Below are 27,075 nucleotides of genomic sequence, written 5' to 3' on the forward strand. Positions count from 1 at the left end.
GTAGATAATAGAAGAAAAAAAGGCAATGAAAGGATACAAAGAGACAAAATAAGTAGATTGTATGGAAAGAAGTAGGGTAAAGGAAGAAAAACTGTTGGAAAAATTAAATGGAAAGTGTATTCTATTTTATAAATAGAAAAGATTAAGATAGGAAACTTGAAAGGCACAGGCACATTGAAACACCAAATTCTGTGCAAAGGGACAAAAAATAAAATGAATGAAAGGGGAAGACACAATTTTAAATTGAAGAGAGAGATCACTGCATACAATATTTTTAAATAATTTATCTCTAATAGTCAGCAGTGTATGCTTGAGTTTGTACATAAGAATTACTTTGATTTTTAATGGATACAGAATAAGTGTTACCAAAAATCGCATTACAGTGATCATCAGTGTTACTAAAAACACAGGTAAGGGTTATTAATGTTTTATTTATGTAACCCTTCATTTTTATTTAATTTAAAAAAAAAAAAGCTACAGTAAATGTAAGGGGTTTCTTTGACTTAAGCTTGCTATTTTTCATGCCAAAAAAAAAAAAAAGCCAAAGATTGAACACCATGAATTCTATAATAGCATTTTACGTTGAGGAGACTGACTGATAAACAGATTAATTATATCAACATGAAAATTAATGGTATGAAGTAATGTTGTTGCCCTTAGGCATTTCTCAGTGCAGGAAGCCAGGAAGGAAACCATAGTCTTTGGTAAGGCTTGTAGATATCAGTGGCTGGTCAGCTTCTGATCCATTGCCATGCCAGCTGCACAGCATCCTCCTGGAGCCCTTTTCATGTCATTCAATTCTAATTTACCATCAGCTATCATAGCTTTACCATGCACATTCTGAAACTGGCACTGGAGGCTTGACATAGAACCACAAAAACAACTAAATTCCAAGTTAAAGCTGAAATTTCATTCTCAGTTCTCTTGCTTGTGGGGGTGCTCTGGACCATGTGGGAACGCCCAGTGTTTGAAGCCCCGGCTGGACCCACACACAGAAGAACAAGCTAAGAGTGGAATTTCGGCACATGCCTTAACATTAATGCCATGTAGCTCTTTGTGGTTTGATTTCTCCTATATGGCACTGTTAGAGGCAGAAATAAGCCAAAGTCAATCCCAGAGTTATTTTAAACTATGCTTACAAGAGTCTTGTGGTGATAGTAATAGATTCTTCTCACCCATTGTGCCTCTGAAATTTGAATTTTTCTATCCAGCTTGCCTTGACTTTGCAGTGTTGGAAACTGCTGAGGTGTTAGATTACAGATAACTTAATTTCTGAGATTCAGCCTTAAATACACAATTATTTCTTATAGTATAGCTGTCTTCACTTGAAACTCACTTTGTGGAATAGAATTAAAGAGGAAAACTCTGCTTTTTGCTCAATACATGCATTTTTATAAGCAAAATGAGCTTTCACAGTATTTTTTAAAATGTCAGGAATGTCAAATCTTTTTTATCTGAAGGACTTATTGGATGACTCAGGAAAATCTTGGAAATTAGTCAGGATTTAATTGAAGTGGGAAGGATACTGAATTGTGGAGAGAGAACTTGCTCCCCTCTGCACTCTTTAGATTGGTACTTCAAAAGAAGATTAATCTTAATTGTAAGTGATTGAATCAGCGTTTTCTTAAAAAAATTATTTTTATTTAATCTTTGGTTAGGCATTTGGAATAATGATTAGAATAGTTATTCAAACATTTATCTCTTCTAAGAACAAATGGGAGTTACGCTTATAATTTATTTTTTTTTCAAAAAACAAGAGCTTTATACTTCTTCCCATGTATTTCCATCCCTTACCAGCTGTCTTTGGTGGGCCTGGCATCCCTGCTTATTGAAGACTTGGAGAGATACATATTGGTAGAAGAAAATAAGAGTGAATGAGAGTAAGGGATACAGCTTTTAAATGAGGTGGCAGCTGCTCTAGCTGAGCTCATGCTCATGTCCTGAAGGGTGTTCTTTTCAGGTGACAAATTTCTTCAATAGTGACAGGAGGTCAGGAATTTTGCAAAAGCTTAGAAAAAAAAGTAGGAGATGGCACAGCTGATTTATTTCTTCCTGTTTCATCCTCATTTGTGCTAGTTTTGAAGCTGATGTTCATAAGAAGTTAGCCAGGGCTGTTTTGCAAATCAGGGATGCCAGTGTCACAAAAAGAAAGGGGATTGATGCGTCCATAATCACATATTATTGTAATTCTGATGGGAATAAGTTCCTTTCCAAATACAAAGCACTCTTCAGAGTTAATATGTGAAAATGTGAACACAGAATCGCAGAATATGCTGAGTTTGAAGGGACCCATCAGGATCATCAAGTCCAACTCCTGGCCCTGCACAGAACTCCCCAAGAACCACACCATAGGCCTGAGAGTGTTGTCCAAATGCTTCTTGAACTCTGCCCGGCTGGTGCAGTGACCCGGGGGAGCCTGTTCCAGTGCCCAAACACCCTCTGGGTGAAGAGCCTTACCCTAATACCCAACCTAAACCTCCCCTGAGACAACTTCAGGCCGTTCCCTTTTGGTCCTGTCACTGGTCACCACAGAGATCAGTGCCTGCCCCTCCTCTTCCCCTCACAAAGAAGCTGTAGACTGCAATGAGGTCTCCCCTCAGTCTCCTCCAGGCTGAACACACCTAAGCCAAGTGACCTAAGCCACTCCATATACATCTTTTCCTCAAGGCCCTTCTCCCTCTTTGTTACCCTCCTATGGACACTCTCTCAACAGCTTAATATCTTTCTTATATGGTGGTGACCAAAACTGGTACCTTTGTATTTCAGTTAAAACTGTGGATTGCTGAAATTCAGTGTTCTGTTATCAGTAACAAAGTTAGCTTTAGACAGAATTCAGATAAATACTACAAGACTTAAGAAAATTGAAAATCCAGTCGGTTCGAACATGTTGTAGAATTTGCTTTTTACTTCTTGTCTAAACTTTTTTTTTTTATTCTGTATTTATGCAGAAAGATTTCTTTTCATTACATAATTTTGGTTAACAGGTAACTGTGAAACCATTTTCCACTTTTTTGTCAATTTGCCTTTGGGGAAAAATTGCTTATGTTACTGTGAGAAGGATGTGATTTTAATAAAAATGCAGTATGTTAATACCCAGCGACCATGAAATACTCATTTGAGATTTGCAGCGTTTGTTGAATCTTCTTAACTAAGCAATTATAGAGTGACTTGTCCCCTAAAGTTTTTAAGAGTATAAAGCTACATTTGTTGCTTCATTTGGTTTATTTTTAAGCTGTATTCTCCAGAACACTCAGGTCTGAACAGCAGCAGTGCACTCGAGTTGTAGGCCATGACAGAGCTCTATACTGCAAAAAGCTTAAAGCAATTCTGTCTAAACCAAAACAAGTCTTGGCTTCAGATACTTAGAGGTAGCCCATATTTTCCTTGCCCATATAGACTATGACAGTTCTAAATCTAAATAATGAGTATTTGGGGCTTTTTCTTCTTGTTGGTTCCCTCCCACCCTTCATTGAAACTGAGGTTTGAAGCAAGTAAACATGCTACGAGGGAGAACTAAAATTGACTACAACAGGTGCCTGTAGCCTATCATTCTGTGAAATATTTTAACAAGTCCTTCATGCTAACACAGAGGTGCAAGACATGAGATTAAATGGCAAGTTGAAGCCTTCTATTTAGAAATATAATAACATACAATATAATATATGATGGTAATTGTTCTGTGATTAATGTTCAAATACACAGAGTGTGCATTCTGAATTTTAGAGTTTCTTGTTTTCCTGTTGTCATTTACCATTTCTAAATTCTAAATTGTAAATATCTCTGTTTCACCAGGCCTGTGTTCCCTTTTGCTGCCAGTAAATGCTGGTGCTACTCATCAGAGTATTGACAACTTGTATGGTTTTGATCCTGAATCTTTCAATATTTATGAGAAGAGGGTCAAATTGGAGATTTTTTGTTTTCTAGACTAGTTGAATCTTTGCATTTGGTGGTATGATCTCTGCCTCTTTTGTTGGTGTTTTCATTGCTTTTCCCATTTTTCTGACTTATCTGAAAGACAGGCCCATACTTAAACTAGAACATCATTATTCTCCCATCTTAGCAGTTGCTCCATAATTTGATAATTAACTTCAGGAATGGGTCATTTGCACGGATATGCAGCACAGTTTAGCCTTTGCTGAGCCTGCCACTAACCTGGCAAGATACTGTTTCCTGTTGGGTGGGCTTAGGTTTTTTCTTGAGTTAGTGAGCTAACTATGCTCACTAACTTATGCACTAACAATTTGGTTCAGCGAGAGCCCAACAAGTGGCAGAGCTGGCAAGAAAGGAGGTGCAGGACCACTTAGCCAAGAGCAGGGGAGTGGGAAGCAGGAGCAGCCTTTGGTGACATCCAGCCATTAATTTGGCTCACCTGTATTGTTAAAGCATGCTGTCAATGAAGCCAAAAAATACTTTGACTATCATATAAGCATGTCATTCTTTAAGACTGTGCCATAAAAGCTTTAATTGCTGCTAGCTTTTTGTTGTGGTTACCCACAAAATACTGAGGTTGATCAAGACTGAGTATAGGATTTTTTCTAATTACATCTTTGGTCTACAAATGTGGTGGACTTTTTTTCTTTTTCAGAAGGAAGATGTCATTCATGCAGACGTGGATGAAAGACTGTCTCTTCGAAAGCACCGCTTCATGCATTTTGCATCATTGGAATATGAAGGAGAATATTACATGACACCAAGAGATTTCTTGTTCTCAGTGATGTTTGATCAAGTTGAACGTAAGTTGTTTTCATGTCATTGTATTTGTGAAGGAGAAGAAACTTGCTGGTCCCCTTAGAGATGTCAGTTGCAAATTGCTGGGATGATACCCTTTATGTTACATAAATCAGCAGAAGCCAATTTTTAAATGTTGCCCATGTGGATTCTCACAGACACCACTACCCTTTACCCAAATGAAGTGAGGCTGATGATTTAGAAACTGGTGACTTGCTGATGACATCACTGCGTAATTCATGTGTCTGATCAGTATGTAGTTCCTCAATTGCTTACATGCCACAGAAAATAGAATGAGTGTGTTATAATAGTGTTCATACCACTCCTGGTACTGTTATCTTCTGTCCACTTGACCGGTGAGTAATTCGGTGACCCTTTTTCTTAGAAGAGGCAGTGATGGGAGTGAGATGAGAATAATAGAGCCCAGAGTTCAGTTTTACATTTTTGGTTTTAAATCTCCTTTGATTTTTACATAACCTAATTAAGAACAAATCAAAATCACAGATGTCTTTTCAAGAACTCCTTATAAAAGTGCTTTCTGAGGAGAAGATAGGAACAGCGCACAAATAAAAAGTGGATAGATCATTGTCCTTTTCTGCAGGTTTCCTGGCTTCATTAATTCTGCCTCATTCCTTAAGCTTCTTTTGTCTTTGTCTCTTCTATTATTTTCATGATACAGTAATTTTTTTGATGATACATGCTTTTATCCTCAAAAAAATTGGGTTTTACATTTTCCCAAGATTTGGGTTTTTTTTGCTTTTGAAAGGTTGAGCTTTCCAGTTTCCAGAGAGGATTGGCACTTAGAGGACAAATACTCTGTTAGTTCATCGTCTGAGGGAAAGAGGGAGAAATCCCACCTTTAGTAGTTATCTGCTACAATCTTCACATGCTGACCAGGAGAGCATGTTGTCTAGCAAAAGCTCTTCAAAGCCTGTGATGCTCTGCCCACCTACCAGCAAATGCTGTAGTGACTTGGGAGTATTGAACTGTCTGGAATCCTTCTGACAATCCAGAAGGGAATTCAAGGTCCTGTGGAAGGGTTTGAGAGACAGGGAGGAGGAAGGAGACTGGAATGCACTTTGATTCAAGCCTGTCAAAAACCTAGGGCAGAAAGCAGTTTAAAAGAGCTGCAAGTGGTCAAAGAATAAGACGCAAGTATCTGAAATAAAATGAGTTTTCCAGTATGTGACAAAAATCTATATGTGATAAAGATACATGAATTCACTGCTGACAAACAGCTTCTAATATTACTCAAAGCTGAATATAAATCTTTAGAAGTACTTTATGACCTTCAGAGTCACGGAGAATTTTAAAATACTGTTTTTTACTGTATGGGTATTAGACTTTGTTCCCCCTCAAAACTTAAGTCATTAAGTTAAATACCTAAAAACCTAAAATTTTGAGTTTTCCAGCCTGAAAGACAGTGAATACAGAAACATTTAGTTTTGAAGGTGTGGTTTTCAGACAGTTGTCTCTGAAGACAAGGTTAAAGAGATAAGTGTTTTTCAGTCCTAGCCTTTCATACATATTAATTGGTTACTCCAAGTATAATAGTACACATGCAGATTTTTAATGAAGTGGTATGTGGTGAAATTTATTTGCAATGCAGCCAAGTTAATTTCAGTTCCTTTGTTAATATGAGTAGGAAATAGCATTAAACAGAAACGAATAAATAATGACAAGAGAAAAAAAAACAACTTTGCTCTAATGCATATTTAGCATTTCAAATTGAGGTCAGGCTTGCAGCAGTAGCATCATAGATGCTTGGTAGAAAAATGCTGACACTTGAATCAAATGTTCCTAAATATTTTTTTAACCGTCATTGGTATGGATTCCTTGGCCAGTAGCATAAACACAATGGTAAGCAATTAATTTCTCTTGATTGGGATTTTACACTTTTATGTGACTGCAAACAGACACAGAATTTGATAGTAGAGAAATATGGCAGTTGAAGTATTTTAAAGGCAATGGTTTTATTCATCATGTTTAGAAGAGTTTCATATGAGGAAAATAAACAGACCTATCTCAAGTGTCTATCCTGTTTTATTCAGAGTAGGTCAAGACAGTGAACTTAATACCAAAGCAGCAATTATTTTGGAAGCCTTCCACTTTTATAAAAAAAATAATTATTTTTCACCCTGAACAGTGCCTTTAGAAAGGAAAAAGGTATGACTTATCCTAGAAAGCCCTTCACTTACTGCATACTTAGATGCAATTTTAACATGTGATCCTGCATACAAATGGTGAGTCCTACGATGCTGAACTTTAAGCTGTAATGATTTGGTTGTTCTTTACCTATTTTTGATTAATTGCTAATAAGTAAAAAAACCCAGACCTCTCAGCAAAATCTGAAGCACCCTGGCAGTAACCGTTCATAAATACTTGCTTGGAGTTTTCCAATTGGATGCTGTTTATAGTAATGTGGAAGACTTAGGGCTGTTCTAAAGTTTTGTTTCTGCTGTACTCTTTACAGACAATAAGCAGAAATGTATGACATGAGCAGTTTACTTGTGTACCTCAAGAAATATTGCTGAGGTTGATCTGTCCCTATTCAGAGATAAACACTCCCACAAGGGAAAAAGGGAACCAAAAAGAGGGATGAGAAACTGTTATGAATTGAGAATAGGAGACCTTGGCCAGCCAGCTTTAGGCTTTTTTTCTCATGGGTGGTTGTCACTGGAGAATTACTTTGAAACCTCCTTAAACATTGTCGAATTTAGCAGAAAGTAAATGTGTTGTGTAAACCAGATGAGTTGTTGGTGCTAGCATTAAAAAAAATACCAAAATATTTTAGCTATGTGCACTTTGTCAAGTGAATTCCTGTACATAGTTGGATGGAATTTATTACTGAAGCAAAAATCTTAGGTGTGCCCTTTGACAAGGTTGCAAAAGATGCAATAAATTATGATTTATTATGGAACACTTTACCAGATAAGAAAACAGATGAACTGTACTGCAAATATATCAGCTGTCATCCAGCCTAAGTGATCTTGAGCCCTGCCTGGTAGACCTTAGTTCACTACCTCTGGCCATTTGTTTCCTGGTACATGGGTTTCTCTATTACCCATTTTCTTTAAAGTAGGCAAAAGTTGTGAAATATAGGCATTCCTGCTAATTAAATCACACCTTCCAAGTTATTTACTGTGAGGGTGATAACAAAGAAAAATATTTACAGTACTGCCATGTAAGGAGAATGAGCTGATAACAAATGCAGAGTTTCCTGACAGACTTTTTGTTCTGCATATTGACAAAGCAAAGACCTCTCTAAAGGAATAAAGACACCATCCAAAAAAAATTTGCTTGCTTTTAGAGGCAGTGCTTCACACCAAGTTACTCTGTAAATATGTGCCTAGTTCTATTGCTGTTAGTCATTTTATGAAAGGAAGCAGCCACCTCTTTATAAACAGCGGGAAACAGTAAATGAGATGTGGTAGTGTGGCACAGCAGTTGTGCCAGCGCAAAACTAACACGACAGCTTTTTTTTCTAGCAGTTAGTGCAGTGCATACTAAACACAACACCATTGGGGATTTTGGATTCATGGCTGTATGCCATGTAATCTTGTGTTAAAACTATGTTACCACAGGAATATGCAAAACCAGCCAAGTTCTTCTGGGTAATCTGTGGGATGTTCATGTAAATCATCATACCTGATGCAATAATGGTTTAGTGAAAAAGTGTTCTCTGTTACTGTTCTTATTGTGATGTAAAAATACTTCAAAATGTCTAGTAATATCTAAAACAAATAATATAAACTTGTTGTGTTGCATCAGAAATTCTAGCACTTTTAAGATCCCAGGTACAGGAAGGATAAAATTCTGCTGCTTTACACTGAGTTTTCATTGCAATGCAGGAGCATTTTCAAGAGACCCTTCATGTAAAAACTTGTGTCTTAAACAGCTGTGCATACTTATTATTAGGCTCATATTCCAGATTAGACAATTAATACTGTGTTAGAGCTCCATGGAAATACCATCTCTGATGTGCTGCTGCAGAACATATAAGAAAATCTGTATTAATTTTTGAAAAGAACAGCAAGAGTCCTTTAGGAAATTAGGATTTTCCAGTGCATTGAATCTAAACTGTGCTTGTTCATTTTTTTTTCTGGAGAAGATTATTCTAATCATCTTCCAGGTAGAAGAAAAACCTTCATGTTACCTTGTCTGATAACAATTGACACTTGCTAAATAAAGGTCTTAATCCTTCTGTGCCTACTCAGTCCAGATTTAATGTGTCATAGCATCTTCATTCATTCAGCTACTGTAAAAGAGATTTTCCTGCATTCTACAGTACCAGGGTACCAGAGGCAGTATTTCCATGGCAGAGTCCTATCTGTCAGTGAGGATTAGTGTCTTGTAAGTTTCCTTGGAGAAGTTGTTAAGCTTTGTGTGGGAACACAGTTGGCACAAAATTGTGATGTGTTCGCAGGCTTGATATTTGACTTGATGTGTGGCTTCCTGTCACAGCATCAGCATGGCCATGGCTCTGAGTGAATCTGAGGAAAGGACACAGTGCAAGGCTGTGGTGGTTAAAAATTGAGTTCTCCATTGTCCTTAGTTGAGGTCAGTGCTGGTGCAGTCAGTGGTGTTAGGAGAGCCAAGAGGGACCAGTCGGTAGATGAGCACTTTGGAATGAGCTGAGTCAGTCCTTTTATTTTTGGGTCTTGAGTTTTTTGCTTTTGGCGGGAGTTCAGATGCCTATACTTTGGTGTCTTCTTTTTGACCTGAATTTCATACACAATAACTAATCATACTCATGTGAGTCATGCATCAGTGTCAGATCTAAAATCTAGGATTCAGAGTCAGAGAATAAGATTGAAGCTTGTCTAGATAGAGAAGCTTCATATGGGAAGCAGGGATTGAAGTGTTGTATGGGGAGCCATTCATACAGCTGGGAACTGAATTCAATCCTTTCAAATTTCTAATGTGTTAACAAGGAAATTTTTCTTCCCTCTATCTCTGCATTTAGTGATTTTTAAGTACAAATATGTCATTGTTGCTCAGATCCCCGGAATACAGTAGAGAACTCTGCAAGCTGAGTATGCACGACAAAGACGACGCTTTGCCCAGTGATAGATGGAAGCTAAAATTAAGATAAATCCAAAGAAATAACATGATGGTTTAAAGTCATTAGATTAATCTCTTCTGAATTTTAGAAAATGAAACAAAATCAGCCATTTCTAGCCAAAGCTTCTTAGTCATCATTATTTACTCATTTCTTAAAGTGGGGTTGTGAGTAAAGGAAAATAATATTCCCAACTAACTGAACACAAAAGCAAAGATAAACATTGATTGCTGAAAATGTCTTCCATACTGTGGATTTTTCATCCTCAACTATCCTCCATCAACCAAAAAGCATTAGGAAATCCTACCACAACCCTGTCAAAGTCTTCAAAGTATCTCACTTTCACTTTCCCTTAAGTGTCCAAGTAGAACATTAAAATTGGTGTTGTGCATAAAATACTATATTGTTTTGGATCTAATGTTGTGCCTCAGCCAATTGTTGGTAATTAAATAAGCTAAATAAGGGAGATTTTTGTTTTTCCTTTTGTCTTCATCAATTAAATGTTAACTCTGATAACTATTGTACGTAGGCTGTGTGTTTATCTAAAAACTAATTGGATGGTAAATAGTGATTTGTTTAGAAAAAAGGCAGAAATTCCTATGATCTTGAATAATGTGTATTTATGTCTGGACATATGTTTTGTTGAGAACTCAAACACTAAGGCACTTTCATAATGGTTGCATCACAAGTTACTACACAACAGGATCAAAGATGGGATTCTTGTGGAGAAATGCAGCGTTCCCTTCTGCAGCGTTCAAATCTGCTCTGCTGGCCAGGCTTCTTTTTTAGTGTATTAACCACTGGCCTCTGCAGCAACTTATTTGTTTGCTCCCATTTTTCAGAAAAGTGTGTTTGGTTGAGAGTCTGGAAAACAGCTGAAGGGGAGCAGTGCTGAGAAAAGAGGTGTTAGGTGAGTGCTGGCTTCCAGCACTGTAGCCCTGCAGCTGCAAGGAAGCCTGCACAGTCAGATGGGAGAGCAGGAGGAAAGGGAACCATGGAGTGTGTTTTAGCATATCATTGCACAGGGTAAATATGTATCTTTTTCCCTCCACTTCTATTTCCATGCGTTCAACCGTGTTGAAAATACCTGAGATACATTCCTTGTACAGTCAAATTGGAAAATGTATTTTTGATCTTTAAATTTATACTGACATTGTATTAATTACATTTGTTTGCTTGCAGGTATGTCTCTGACATAACCTGCATATGACAGCAATAAGGTTATACTGAGCTCATGTCTCTGTTGTGATTGATTCCTATTTTTCCCTTTGTGGCATTGATGACTGACTGAGGAGTGATGCAGATTCAGAGTTCTTACCTCAGTTGACTGCAGTGCTTACTGATTAGGTAAAAACTCGGGCAAGATGATTTGAAAATACATTACTAGCTATCTAGCTTTCTGAAAAACAGTTCAATGAGAAGATAAATTACAGCTTCTCAGTGAATGAAAGCAATTTTTAAGAACTCAGCACAAAAATAGTACCGATAATTAAAGCGATCAGGCTTCAGCAGAGTTGTGAGCAAGAGGCAAGTGGTCTCAATGCACATCTTGAAGGATTTGGTTATTTAAAGTGTGAAAGTTATTGGCTATTTAATGGCATCTGAATGGAAAACAGATTCCCTGAAACGAATGAAAATATATTGTGCGCGTACAGAATACTTGTAGTGCAAGTAATGGAAAGATCTGGTTATTAATAACAGGAGTCTGCTTGTTGTATAAACATTGTCTGCCTTAGAATTTCAGAAGTCTTGCAACAGTTTCTGCTTTAGTCAAGTATTCCAGTTTTGTGACATGCTAATATGATATTTAAATACCTAACAGAGAAATCACTTTTTTTATACATGTGGGCACATTTCAAGAGCTCATTCTTGGTCTCTGAATATTTTTCCTATCTTTGAAGACTTTTTTAATTTTTTAGAACACTGTTTCAACTACTTTTATAACATACTGTCAACATACCACAGAAGATATCTCTGGGATTTGTTCTCCCACAGGTTCTGAATACTTTTTGACAGAGTAGTTCAGTATATTTTTTTAAGTAATGCAGTGGAACTTAATCAGTTCTGAAGCATCCTGCTTAGCTGACAATTAAGTCTTAACAGATGTAGCGTGAAAATCAGATTCAATGAATTTTTTCACTCTTAAGTGTATTTTAATTTCTTACAACATATGTCCTCAACACAGACAGGTATTGGTTTATACCTAAGAAGTACAGTCTGGTTTTAAAATTCCTTGGCTTGCATTCAGTCATTTAAGAACTGATGAGGATCTGCAGACCACTGGCAAATGATAGCAGGTGCTAGGAGTGCAGGTCAGGCTCCTGCCAAAATCTAGCATGCATTCTAGCCTCATATTTTCAGTTGTTTGTAACTCTTTTGGTACTGATGGTTCCGTGCTTTTCCTTAGGCCAATGATGAATTTTTATTGTATTAGTCATACGATTTATCCTTTTTTGACTAACTTTGATACAGACTACTATTTTCCCCGTGCTTGGTCTTATAAGAAATCTTATATTAAGAGTTTGTTAAAAATGCCTAAGGTAGAACCACAGAGTATCAATCACCTTTCTTCTAGGCAGTAGCAGCAGGCAAGATGTGCAGCCTGCTTTGGTAGGTGAGAGGAGCTGTCCTTACTTGCCAAACAGCTGGCGTCTCCAGGGGCACCTTTGAGAAGTTCCATTGCTCCCTCTTTGGAAAACACTGGCACTGATTCCCTAAGGGAGAAACTGGCCAGGTTATGCTCTGTTTTCCACTGCCCAGCCTTGCACCTGCAGTGGGTTATAGCACCAATCGTGCTCAGTAGCCTTCCTCATCTGCTGTGAAACAAAAGCAAATACTGAGTTCAAAGACTTTTTTCCATGTGTAAAACACACAGGTTCCTCTTGTTAGAGCCACCTGCTTATATGGCATTGCCCTCCCTTGGGTTACCAGCTTCGTTAGTGCAGAGGAGAATGCAGACAAGAGACAATTCTTAGTAATCAAGTCAGTCATCCAGTCCCTCAAAGAGCTCAGGTCCTCACACCACCATCCATATTGCTGGCAAGCACTTGGTCATTCTGCTGGCTGCATCTTTTTTAAGTGTCTTTCCTCTCAGACTTGGAAAAGCCTGAACATGAAAGGATTTTACAGACACAGCTAACAAAAAAAGACTACATTTTCTAACAAATCCTGCCTTGGTTGTTACCAGACAAAAAGTAGTTCAGCATTGCTAGTAGATCCAAATCCATCCTACCTGGCCATTCTTGGTTTTTCTAGCTGCTTTTTTCAGCTAATCAGTATGCATAAAATGCCGTTGTCCAGGGACTTTGTTCACCAAGAGCTGCAATCATACTTGGCTTAATAAAAGTTTTTAAATGGGCTCCTTGCATGGAATTTAAATAGAAGACATAGCCAAGACAGCCACCTTTTGATGTTACTCAGTTTATTCCAGTTGTCTTTCGGGACTGATGTTTGAAGTCTTCAGAACGATGCAGCTCGTTTTCCCAGGCGCCAGCCTTCTTTTCAAGTCTTGAGTGCGTGTCCTTTGTGCCAATACCTCTAATACTTCTGGAACTACTGAGACAGTGAAATCTTGCTGCTGCATCAGTATTGGCAAGCACGTAGTAGGTCACGTAACCCACTAGAGAAACTGCCAGTTCCAGAAAACAGAGGACTTTTCTCCTTTTCTGTTGCTCTCCAAATGTTTGGGGTTTTTTTTATTTTTGTTTCTCCTGGGGAAGGGGTGTGCATGTGTTTGTTTGTCATCCACACCCTGACAATAGCATTTATTTCTTTTCTGTGGATTTGTTGGAGACAGAATGTGAGAGCTTCCTTCTGTTGCACTGTCAGTTTCTTGGGAGAAACTATAAAATCTAAAGCTCAAAAATTTCATCTGCTTCTCTGGCTTTCTTTGAATTGGCTAAGGAGAAATATTTTTTGCCAGCTGTATGGTGGTGAAGGTAGTCTATACTGCTGAAAAAGTGAGAGGGTCTTTTAAACCAGTATGGTCATTTTAAAAGTACACTGGGCAACATAAATTACTCTACACTTTCACTAGAAGAAAGCTGTCTATTGTTTGCTTTTCATCTGTACCAACTGTGAGAATTATAAAAAACCCATTTAAAATTTGATTTGTTTGTTGTTTCAATCTCTTTCCTCTGCAGCTAAAATAAATGCTTATTTCAGGAGGACAGTTGTTATTCTTTATTTCCAGTATTTCTGTAAAGAGGAGAAATGATATCTGCTTAGTCAAACCATTGAAGAACACTCATATTTATTGCCACTGCTCACCTAAGTTAACATGTAATATCTCATAATGTACTTTTATGGATTTGTATCCTCTATTAGGGGAATACTTAATGGCTTAGTGCTTGTCTTTAACATTTCATAGCTAAGTGTTTCAAAATGTATCATATATGTTCTGTAAGTCAGCTCCAATTTCAGCAATATAAAATAAAACAAACTTAAAATACAGACCTCATACATTTTTCCATACTCAATTTAAATCATTTTTAACCACTGATTATATTGGAAAACAGTGACACAATATCTCTGTGGCTTAAAACCTCTGCTGATATCCACCCTAAAAATGAAATGCATATAGCCTCTGCTCCACTCACAATCACAACGTGCAGAACAGCTTCCAGCACCAAAGGTGCTTTGGTCCTCAGTTGTACCTCCATGTGTCAGCCAAGCTGAAGATACTGGGGTAGAGAAAATTATTTTCTGCATCCTTAGGTGAGGAAATTATTTGTATTGTGATTAAAACAGAAAAGAGAGATCTGGAAAAGAACATCCGCTTAGGAGGTCGTGTACAGTCAAGGGCTTGATGCTCCCAGGTAAGGTACGTTTTTGCTCAGGGAAAGAAAAAAATATTAATTTTCACAGTCCACAGTTGCCCTTGGAGGAGAAATTAGTTTTATCAGGGAAGCTGAGAATGGCAAGAAGGAGACAACACAAGGATAATTGGAAATGGTGGACACAGAAGCCCAGTATACTGAAGGCTGCTGTAAGTTAAATGAGGCATTAGTGGGAATTTTGATGTAAAATGTACTTCTGCATTTGGTTTTGCCATCTTAATTGTATTTACTGAATAAATGTTTCTGTTCTATTTCTGTCGTGACCTATTACAATGTTTCCTCCAGTGCCATAAGGTCAGAATTCTATAGAAAATCTGACTGTAAAATAAAAGCCAGGATAAAGCCAAGTGTGTTTCAGAGGTTTGCTTCATCAGGGTACTTTAATGCAGGGGGAGAAAAGTTTTTTTCTGAGGAAATAAGAAAATTCTAGAAAAGAACAACTTATTTTTTGAAAGAAACTCATGATCTTATTTGTGGGTTTTTTAATTTTTTTTTTCTTTCTGGCAGTTTTCTTTTTTCCTTATCATGTGAGGAGTTTGAAGTCAAAGGGTCAAGTGGTGGCTTATCTTTTCTTCTCTTATTCAGTCTGCAAAGTTCATTCTTTAATGTAGAGGAGGTGCTCTAGTTGGTGCCCAAGACTTTTTGTTTGTACTGCTACAGAAGGCTGATGAACATTACGTCAATAATTTTTGAACATATTATTAGCAACATTAATTTTCAAATTGACCAAGCTGTTTTGACCAGTGCAATAAGGTATGATTAACACATGTTTTTAAGCTCTTCTATGATTTCTCTTAACTTCAGTTCTTTCCAGTCTTAGGGGAGTTCTCAGACTTTACATGATCCTGTTCCTCTTCCCATTACCACCTAGTCTGCTAAATAAAGGCGATGTTTCAAATTAGTTTTATGTAACTGTCTTCACTCTGCTGTTCTGAGAAACTAATAAAACCTAGCAAAATCTCTTCAATGAGGTTTTTGTATGGCAAAAATAGGTTAAACCTTTCATAGCTAAAAAACAGGAGCATCCTGTTATCACTGGAGCCCCTGCTATAGGAAAGCTTTCCAGACATCTGTTAATTGCTGTGTGGCAGATGTTAATGATATATAAACAAGTCAGACACAGCAGGGGCTGTAACTGGTTTGCTTAGAGCTTCTCTGTGAGCTAATAACAGAATAAGCTAATCTTAGAAGTGGAAAGAAACTCCAGGCTAATTTAAAGATAAAGGTGAGAATGATGTGGACCATCAACTGAAGGAAAGCAAGTCAGCCACTGAAAGGAACTCCAATTAAACAAGAGAAGAAAGAAGGAAAGAAAAAGTAGAGATTGGGATAATTCTTGAAGCTGGAAAGCTATGGAAATAGTGAAGTAGGTCTGTGCAGGATCAGTAAATGCTTAAAGCAGTAGACAGTATCTTCTATCTGAAAATTCCTAGACATGATTATTAGAATGTCCTTACCTTTCCACAATGGCAATTGGAAAAAGTAATGTCATCATTGGGGTGATCTACATTAAAATGGCCTTCCTAAAATTTTCACGTAAGGTTGCACTTCAGAGTTTCCTTCTAGAAATTCTGCAATGCCAGTATTGTCTTAATTCTATTCTAAACAGCAGCTCCCTTTACCACTATCATCCTTGTCATCCCCAGGAATCTAATACATCTGAAGTGCTACAATACCACACCTATGCCAAAAGTCTCTTCTCTTAAATTAGCAGTTTTATTATTTTATCTTTTTTTTTTCCTCTCATTCCTTAAGCTGATTCACTAACAGTAATGGGGATTAGTTGCAATTATTAAGCTTCTCCTGAAAAAGAAATTAATGCATTAGATTCTGCTAGAATAGGAATCCAATAATTCAGTTCATCCTTTAATAAAACTAATTTCAAAATGGATGTGTTTCTTTGGTGAGTGGTTATGAACCCTTATCATTCAATGGTTGGTATCAGCAGAATTTGGGAAGGTGGAGAACAGACGAATAATATCATCAATTGCAAAAATACAAAGTTTTTGGAGTAAAAGTGTAGACTAGTAGCAAGTGGACCCAAAACAACCTTGTGTACTTTATTTTGCTCATATTTGCCATATCTTTTAAAGGTCCACTTAATGACATTCAACACAGATGGTAAATAAGTTACTAAAGCCTTTCCAAATTTTTAGTTAAGAGAATTATTTCATCCCCTTTTTGTCCTCTGATACAAATGTATGTGTTGTTTCTTCAAGAAAAGTGTTGCAGAGGTGAGTAAGAGGTGTAAGTAGCCCAGTCACCCCATGCAGTAATTGAACACCATCTAGTGGGTGTCCACTTAATCCTTTTATTCCTAAACAGAGTCTATATTGGTTATAATTTACAAAGTAATTGTTCTCTAAACTCAAAAGCAACGCCCTCTGACAGCTAGTCACTGTAAATTGAATGTTCATGAATGGGGTTTTTGTTCTGGAAGAGAAGCATAATAAGGGTTTGAATTTTTGGTGTTTATTGTGCTCTGGACAGTAAGACGAAATGTCTCAGGCCTTGAACTTAAACACACATTTCACATTAATGAAATCACCAATATAGAATTGTTTCCTTCCAGTAAAATTCTCCAATTCACTGTTAAATCCAGTGCTTAGTACTCTCATGCCTCAACAAATAAGGCAAAAATGCTATATTGTAGGTTGTCAGTGAGAAGTGAGGCCAGGCTACAGCCTTCAACTGCATGAGAATGTTGTTGCCCTTAGGATAAGCAAGGGGGCAAAAGCCAAAAATTGCATATGAAACCTACCAACTATTGCATGTATTTGGTGTTAGTGTATGTTACAAAAGTACATAAATGGATGTTTTCTTTATGTAAGGATTGGTCAGGTGACTGTATTAAGTTAAAGAGATTGTATTCATAACCTTTATAGAAAACAAATGTTTGCAAGCATATACTAAACTCAGCTAAACATGGTCTTGGGCAACAGATCCTGACTGATCTTGCTTTGAGCTTTTTCCTGTTGTCATCGTGAGAAGATAAGGACATTCTAGTTACTGCAGTAACCTCCAGAGCTCCCTTCCAACTTCATCTGTTCTGTGAGTGAGGTAATTTCCCTTAACCATGGGGGAACCCCACTTCATGGGTTTTCCCACAAGCTTCTCAGAAACTCCTGAGACCATCTTTCACAATCACCAAAAAGGTGCTGTTTGTGATATATTTCTTAGAATGTTACCACTGGAAAGGAAATAAGAAAATAAGATGTTCAAAACTATATGTTTGCTCTGTGAGGGATGTAGGGTAGCCCTGAAGGCCTCAATTTGAAGACATCTGATGGAAGGACAAGGCACTAGGAGAATGAAACATGCTTACCACCATCATTAGAATAGTGCAGCAATAGAAATCAGACATCCTGCTGTTGAGATTTCCAGATTTTGCAATATTTTGAAATAGCAATAGCAAATTTGCATCAGCCATCTCTTTCTCTCTAATTTTTTTTTCCTTCTAGAAGTCTGACTGGGGAGTGCTATAATATGATGAATGGCAGTTTCCCAAACTGATATATCTAGTAAAATTCTATTATACTTTTCCAATCAGCTGTCACCTCTTTGAAAACTTTTGGCAATATTTCTAAGGCCTTTTACTGCATGTTGCTGTAATGGAAGTAAATCTTTTTTAAAAATACAAAACATAAAAAAAGAGAAAGCATTAATGATGGTGTAAATAATTTTGATATGTGATAAAGTGAAACAGGAAAACCAGTAAAAAAAAGTGAGCTACTACATAAACTGGATCTAAGTAGCTATTTATATTTACAGTACTCTTGAGAATCTGTTCAATTTATGTGAAATGTTAATGCTCCTGGTTGCTTACCCACTGCAGTAATTTAAATTGCCTAGACGCACTGATATGTCAGCTATTTACTGCTTGGACACTAGCACAATAAATGTCCTATATCGGAAGAGAATTACAGTAACCACTGCATTTTTCATGCTGATACCATTAATAGATACAATTTTTTCACTTAATATTTCCAGTTTTAGTTTTAAAATTTTAAATTACTTCAAACCATTAGATTTTTTCTGTCTTATCCACTAGGAATAAGCAATATCAACAGTATCCTGAAGTTTGTGCTTGGATGAATAAGTTTAAGAAGCAAACTATTTCATAAACAAAGGATTTTAATTAATTTCCCCAATTTTTAACCTGCCCAGTGGATGAGGAAAAGGCTATGGATGTTGTCTACCTAGACTTTGGAAAAGCCTTTGACGCTGTTTTCCTCAGCATTTTTCTGGAGAAGCTGCCTGCTCATGGCTTGGGTGGGTACACTTCTCACCGGGTAAAAAACTGTCTGGATGGCAAATCCCAGAGAGTGATAGGGAATGGAGTTACATCCAGCTGGGGACTGGTCATAAAGTGGTGCTCCCCAGTGCTCTGTATTTGGGCCAGCCCCATTTAACATCTTTACTGATGATCTGGATGCACTCTCAGTCAGTTTGCAGAAGACACCAAGTTGGGTGGGAGTGTTGATTTGCTGGAGGGCAGGAGGGCTCTGCAGAGGGATCTGGACAGGCTGGATTGATGGGTCAAGACCAATTGTATGAGGTTCAACGAGGCCAAGAGCCAGGACCTGCCCTGGGGTCACAACAACCCCGAGCAGTGCCACAGGCTGGGGGCAGTGACTGGAAAGCTGCCTGGTGGAAAAGGACCTGGGGGTGCTGGTGACAGCAGCTGAACATGATCCAGGGTGTGCCCAGGTGGCCAAGAAGGCCAATGGCATCCTGGCCTGGATCAGCAGTGGTGTGGCCAGCAGGAGCAGGGCAGTGACCGTCCCCCTGGACTCGGCACTGCTGAGGCCACACCTCAAATGCTGTGCTCAGTTCTGGGCCCCTCAGTGCAAGAAAGACATTGAGGGGCTGGAGCGTGTCCAGAGAAGGGCAGCGGAGCTGGGGAAGGCTCTGGGGCACAAGTGCTGTGAGGAGCAGCTGAGGGAGCTGGGGGTGTTTAGCCTGGAGAAAAGGAGCCTCAGGGGGGACCTCATCACTCTCTGGAACTGCCTGAAAGGAGGGTGCAGCCAGCTGGGGTCGGCCTCTTCTGCCAGGAAACAAGTCACAGGATGATAGGAAATTGCACCAAGGAAGATTTAGGCTGGGTACTAGGGAAAATTTTTCAGCAAATGGGTGGTCAGACATTGGAACAGGCTGCTCAGAAAAGCAGTGAAATCACTATCCCTGAAATTATCAAAAGACTTGTGGATGTGGCACTTGGGGACACAGTATACTGGTGGACCTGGCAGTGCTGCATTAACAACTGGGCTTAATGATCTTAGAAGTCTTTTCCAACCTTAGTGATTCTATTGTCTTTTGAAGCCAAATTATGGAATCACAAAGGTTAAAAAAAAATCTAAATCATCAAATCCAGCTATTCACCTAACCCTGTGGAGTCCACCACTAAACCATGTCGCTAAGCAACACATTCACATGTCTTTCAAATATCTCCAGGGATGGTGCCTCCACAACTTCCCTGGGCAGCCTGTTCCAGTGCTTGACAACCCTTTCAGTAAAAATTGTTTTCCATTCTAAACCTCCCCTTGTGCAACTTGAGGCCATTTTCCAAACTAATTTTAGTATTTATACAATCTTTCAAATGTGTGAACATGTATGAACATGTGCCTCTAAACTGATGAGATAATGCATGAGCCAAAGTCTGTTGAGAGCAATAGGACAAATGGTTGACCCACATGGTTATTTCTGGCATTGTTATCTATAATTCTTTCATGTTGGAGTATTCAGTACATATCAGAATAATAAACCACACAGTTACTTCAAATAATTTGACACAGTTTGAAATGATTTGCAGTTCCTGCTTAGGTGATAAATTGCATCAGAGCAAAAAGGTGGAAAAGATGGTCCTCTCTGACATGTCCTCTTTTTTCTTATTCCAGAAAGTAGATAAGGTAGCTTTATCCTAATGATAAATTTCCACACAATGGGTGAATTCTCCACCTGGGACCTCAGTTAAGTTTGCCAGCAACAGAACGCAATTTTTAATAAACAATCTTTAATATTCTAGTGCTTAGTCTTTAACTGGTTTAGGGGGGATGTTTGCATTTTGTAAGATGCATGTGAAAAGTAACAGTTCATCATGACAGGGAAGTTCTCCAGAATATATATTGTAAAGGAAGTAGCTGAATGAGAAAAAAGGAGTGTTTGTTACTGTCGTAATGGGGGCTTTATATTGAGCACATAAGCTTAAATCAAGTTTTGCATAGTGAGATAAGAATCAGTTTCTGACTTTGTTAAGATTTTGACCTTTTCTTCATTTTGATTGTGGGATGATTTGCACACATTTTCATTCTGAATTCAATCTCTGCTTATAATCTCTGCTTATAATTAAGAAGCAATTTTCTCAAGCTGTGTATGCAGTCAGATTTTCAACTGTCATTTTGTTGTTGTTGTTGTCCTACCCCTCTTTATTTGTTCTTCTATAATAATCTTCTCTAGCAATCTGCAATCAAGTAGGTTGCAGAACCCTTAGGCCAGGTATTGTGACTTCAGACATTGCCTAGTAGAGGAACTAAGCCTCTACAGAATTAAACCTCTGGTGCTAGGAGGCCATCATTATAGATCACCTTCGTCTGATGTTAGTATCCTAACCTGGCATGTGCTCTGATACTGTAGGATTTTAAAACTAGGTTTTGTTAACAATAGGAGATGATGACTTAAAGAGGGTGATGCTACACAAATTATACCTTCCTTATTTCTGAGCTGGATCAAAGTTCATTGAGTCTTCTTGAAGGCGTGGTCTAGCTTATACTGTTCTCTTTGCTAGATAAGTCTGACTACAATCTCAAACATTGTAACAGGAATTTTGGGGGGTTTTGGCTCTGCTTGCCTACTCTTTGTGGGAAGGTCCATAGTTCTGTGCAGAGTCACAAAACACCATCAATCCCAAAAGTCTGAACTGCATAGTGTACTCTGTAAATTACAGGAATTGTTCTCCACCCTTCTGGTCTCAGAAACATGTATTATGGATACAGCTCCTTCCAGGTAGTCTTAGTTGTCCTTTATAAGACTCTATTGCTGCAATTATGCAGCCATTCTATCTCTTGAACTGTAGTAAACTTTGTCCTTGCATCTGATTAAGTTCTTATTAAAACAGAGAATACATGACCTTAGCACTGCTAACATCAGGCTGCTAGATAGAAGGTTGGAAAAAACAGATTACAGATGTAACAAATACAGAAAGCAGTCACAGTGTGAGTTATCTGGTTGCATGAAGAAGGACTCACCTACATTCAATTTACATATATAAAAGCTGAATGTCAGGTCAGAGGAAGTAATTGTAGCATTTCTTTTAAAGAAGGAAACAGTTAAGTGCAAGACTTGGATTGGACACTGGTCTCAACCTGGAATAAATTGTTCTTTCTTTGTCTGCTTCTCTCCCTTGACTGTAAAGGGAGTCTAGCCATCCTCCTTAGTCAGGATGAAGTTTGCAGAAAAAAATAATATCTTTTATTAGACCCAGTTGCTCTAAGTTGGAAAAATTAGACAAGCTTTTGGGCATATGAGCTCTTCTTCAGATCTGAAATAGGAGCAGCAGATTTCAAAGTTAATTATAAACTTTTTTCTGTGTGTGTCCTCACATCATCATAGTTACAGCAGAGAACCACAGTGATCACTAGCTCAGATTTAGGCACCTAATTTTTAGACATCTAAATGAAGCCAGAGGAACCAAGTGTAAGGTGCTTATTTGAGAGTTTGAGGACTTACGTTTCACATGATAAGTTTTTTTTTCCAGATGCACCCTCCAGTGCTGAGCTCTGCCTGCCCAGAGGACTGGCAGCCTCTCCTGCTGGGGAAATTCTCAGCTGCAATTGTGTTCTCTGCTTGGCTTCTTGCTGCTTGTGTGTTTCACGTGAAGTCTTAGCTCGCTTCACGTGCTCCCTTTGCAGGGCTGCCCTTACAGACCTGTGAGACTGCTCCAGTTTGGGAGAAGTGACTTTCTGTATCCTCTGTGTCCTTGCAGTACAAGTCTTGTGGTAAGCTTGGAAGTTTGAACATATTCTCAGCTTTTCCTTGCCTGCACCTTGGATATGCTATTCATTAAAAAGAGAGTGCATCTGGGACTATGTCACTTTCCCTGGATAATATCTACAAAGGTGTTCCCCGGCTCTCCTTGCCATTCCCACAGACTCCTGCTACAGTCCAGTGAGGACTGAGCAGTTTGCAAGCACTGTAGTGGGCCCCACAACACCTGCTTTTACCCTGGTGCCTTTGGTTATTTTGGAACTCCTGGTACTTGGTGTCATGGTCTCTTTAAGAGGTTTTGAGAACTGACTTATCTTAAGTCTTTTGCCTGTTTCAGTTTCCTAAAACACTGTGTCATCCTTTGATGTTTCCTCCCTGCATCAGCATCCCACCCTTTTTACCCCGGGCTGCCTGACTCACTGAGAAACCTCCTGGTATTGACTTGCTCTGATGCAACTGCTCTTCTGAAATGGAGATTTGCCAGTGCTGGCCCCATCCCAGGGCTCTGTATTTCTTGTTTCCTCAGAGGAGCGATTGCTTTAAATAAAGAAGGACAGATGCAAAGCTTGTTTTGTAAAGCATAGCAGAGGCTTCTATTATTGCAAATTGCCTTTTCCACTGGGCATACTTGAATTCAATTCAGGTGGTTCAATTTACTAATTCATGTGATTGAAATGACTTTTATCAATTATCTTTCAATGGAGCAATGCAGTAGCTCAGTAAAAGCTTTCTAGCTGAAGTAGATTCTTAATTCATTTAAATTGCATGCTCATTTATTATTCAGATATTGGTTTGCCAGGAACTAGCATAGAAATCTGACAATTTGGTTTGCCATGCTTTCAAAAAGCCTTGAATTTTTTTGCTATCCTTAATTTATCTCTAATATCACCAGTATTTCAAAAGGAGGCCTTAAAGAACTAATTACTTGAATTTTTGTCCTTTATTGGTTTCATTAGCAGTAAGTACTTTATAAATGCATAGAAGAGCTGTAAAGAATGAGAATGAAAATAAGGTAGGTTAAAAAGGCACACTTTGTTAATATAACATACTTGTCCAGTATTATTAAAATTATCTAAGAGAGCTGAGAATTAAATACAAGCTATTGAATTTCAAAGATCTTCTATTTCAGGCTAATTTAAACAGAAATTTTAACAGCATCTCCCCAAGGAAATCAACATACACAATTCACTGGTGCAGGATTCTCAGAGTTCAGCTTGCATGAAAGCTGGCAGCCAGTTATAAGGAAGAAACACAAATTCTTGTTCCCATGGCAGGCAAGGCTGCAGGGTGGGCTCTGCTGTAAAGGCCACAGCATGAGCTGCATACCGTGGGTGTGGTTTTTAAAATGCTCTGATCCTCAAATTAGGACTGTGCTGAAATCCCATCCAATTTAAAATATTTGTTTCACTCATCATTTTGCAGAATGAGAGTTTGTTTCAATTGTGAATATACTTAATGCTATTCTCATCCTAATTTTTCATAGAAAACCAAATGGTTTTATAGTACCTCTGTATGACCTTGAACCTGCCAATATTCAGCAAAGATAGCAATGAGTGCCAACCAAAATTAAAAAGCTGGGAGGTCAATTTTTGTTTTATTTTTGTTTGTAATTTTGTCTGTTTGAAGTGGAGCTAAAAAGAGATTTGTGTCAAACCATCTTAGTGACTTTACTGATAAAGAGGGCAGAGATTTGTTCTTCTAGGAAAAGATACCTATTTTATACTGTTCACGTTTGAATTTCAGGCTGTGAAAAAGATTGATTCAAAATTTAATTTAAATTTCCATATTACAAAAATAAAGCAATCTTGCAGACATGTAAAACTATGTTTTCTTGCAAATAATAGTAACTAATTTTGCTTTGTGGTTTGGTTATTGTAGTTAGAGTTGTTGATCTTCTGTGATTTTGCTCATTCTTTGAATCTAAACATCTTTTGTGAGATCTAAGCCGTTCCTTAGCTGTACAGGTGTAAAAGGGTGTTACTGTGTGTGCAAGTTCAGCCTTGTTTAGTTCAACTCAATAATTAATTAATCCTTTTCCTAACAGTAATCCTAACATAATCCTAACATTGATGTCAGGTTCCTTCTGCGTCTCAGTGTAAAAAAATGATAGATGATGGAAACACTTCTATTGTAAGAAACGTAAGTGACAAAATACCCAGGTTTGCCGAGGGCAAATTAAGACTGATGGAGCTGCTCTTGGCACTGTTTTCTTAATTACAGTTGTCAACTAACTTTCTTGGCTAACGACACAGAACTTGTGTGTTAATAAGTAGACTCAGTATTCATACAACTTAAAAAGCCAAAATGCCTTTTTTTCCATGAGAAGAGCCTCTGTACCTCATTGTTTCATGGATATGCTGTAGGTGGGGAAAATTAGATGATTGCATCTGTAAAATATGTAGAGACACTTGAAAATACTGTCCTTTAAGCCAGCATTCCATCATAGTTGTGGCAGGTCTGTAGGGAAAAAAAAAAAAAAAAAAAAGTTGTTCTCATTTATTCAAGTTCAAAACAATAAAAATTCTAAGTTTCTTTTTTTAATATCAAAATAAGACTCTAATAACTACAAACAAGTTTTGCACTTTGTCATTAATTTTCCAATTAGTAAAAATCTATTAAGATAAAAGAATAAAACTAAAGAAAATTGAATCATATGCATCTTCTACTTATTAAATTAGATTAAATAGTCCCTAATAATTATATCTGTTGCCTGTAGTCCTCAGAGAGAGACTTAGATCCTGATATATTTGTAGTCATATGTGAGAATGATAGCACCAAATTTAATTCATAGAAAGAAAGAGGCACTTTTTTTCTTCAGTGTGCAAACTGGCTAAGAAAACTTCAAACCTTTGCAGTGCATCTTCTGCAGAGAGGAGTTAACCTGTTCCTAATTATTTTAGACAAATTAAAAGACCTGATTCCTCAGAGGGCTGCACATTTGATGTTTATGGAGCTTTCCTTGTTGGTGTTTAAAGCGATCTCACTGCTAGGAAGTAAATAAATTGCAAATATAAGCACCAAGAACTAAATTAGCATACAAGAAGTATATTTCCTAGTGAAAACAGAGATTTGAGTCTTCACACATGATTTTTTATGGTGACAGTACTAATAAAATATAACTGGATGTAATTCTTAGAAAACATTAAAAAAATTATTGGAGGAAACTCATTCTACAGTTTAAATTACTATATTATTATAAGTTTGTATTCTAATATCTTACACAAATCCCAGTATGAAAGATAACACTACTGTCCCTAGCATCAGGGTGTTCTTTCCAAAAAATTCCTATATTCCAGTACATATGCTTGCTGACATCTGCCCATGTGAGAAGAGCACCATTAAAAGACTCCATATTTATTACTTTGCTGTGTTTACTGTTTTGAAAAGTAGAAATATCTTCATTTCTCCCTCAATCTGTCCCTTTCCCTCCTGCCTTTTTTCCTTTCTTACTGTAGCAGCTGCCTCTCGTCCAGTCACTGCAAGGACTGATGCTGACCCACCTGGTGCTGCCTCTCACCACGCCCTGGGGTGATTATTACTCTTCTCTCCTTCTGCCATTCAGCAAAGACTTCTTTTCTTCTACCAGTCCTTTCACCCATGCAAGGGTAGCATGAGCATCTCTGTATCATTGTTGTTACTATCTTTTCACCTCTGAACAAGGTCAGTCAACACATCAGCATCTTAAATATCCTCCAGAGGGTGACTGTGGCTGGATGCAAGAGGGCAGATGTTGATGGCTGCCACGGCTATTTCTGTGAGCTCTAGGCAGTTGCAGTTGTGACTGCTGGCTGGTGGAAAGAGTCCATATGGCTACAACAGACTTCCTTTTGTTAATTTTTATCATGATGCAGTAATTCTCAGTGAGGATATGTTGTTCTGCAAAACCATGTAGCTGAAGAGTTTCAGCATTGTTGTGCTGAATGCAACTCAAAGAAGAGAAACACAGATTCAATCAAGTGTACAGCCTCACAAATTTGGCCAACTATTGTCTCAGCTGTAACTCCCAGTGCTTTTGCCTTACATTGCATCACTTATCCATGCCTTTGCTGTTCCAGCTCGCAGAGTTCAGCTTGTCTGCCTTCATCATCCTCCTGGATGCTGGCAAAAATTAGTCCCCAGTAGGCTACTGTGGTAGCAGGTGACAATCCAGATGTGATGTTCTTGGGATCACCAGGAGAATTAAATTACTGGAATTGCTGCCAACCAAATAAGGGTGTATGGCTGGCTTCAGTGCAGACAGCAAGTGCAAGGAGCATGTCAGTGAAAAACATTACAGGGTGGTTTTTCCCTTTTTTCTTTCAGATACCATTTTTTGCAGACCTGCAGCCTGACTCGTTCCCTTCTGTAAGGCTGGTGTCTAGGTGGGTCTGCCAGGGCCAAAAAAATAGCTGAACTTCAGTTTCACATTGAAATGTGCTGTACAGAAGCAGTGACATTTCAAAGCTGAGATCTAAATCTCTTAAT

At 38.0% G+C, this 27,075-nt stretch overlaps 1 protein-coding gene across 1 annotated transcript in view; it reads left to right on the top strand.

Moving 5' to 3' along the window:
- Positions 1-27,075, top strand: part of MICU2 (mitochondrial calcium uptake 2) — a 136,549-nt gene that overhangs the window by 70,291 nt on the left and 39,183 nt on the right. Inside the window, exon 2 of the mRNA XM_086881873.1 lies at positions 4,586-4,733. Coding sequence (XP_086737999.1) covers positions 4,586-4,733 — 148 coding nt within the window. The remainder of the gene's footprint in view (positions 1-4,585; positions 4,734-27,075) is intronic.

Source organism: Cyanistes caeruleus, chromosome 3 (genome assembly GCF_971803275.1).
Source record: "Cyanistes caeruleus chromosome 3, bCyaCae1.hap1.1, whole genome shotgun sequence".
NCBI classification, from domain to species: domain Eukaryota; kingdom Metazoa; phylum Chordata; class Aves; order Passeriformes; family Paridae; genus Cyanistes; species Cyanistes caeruleus.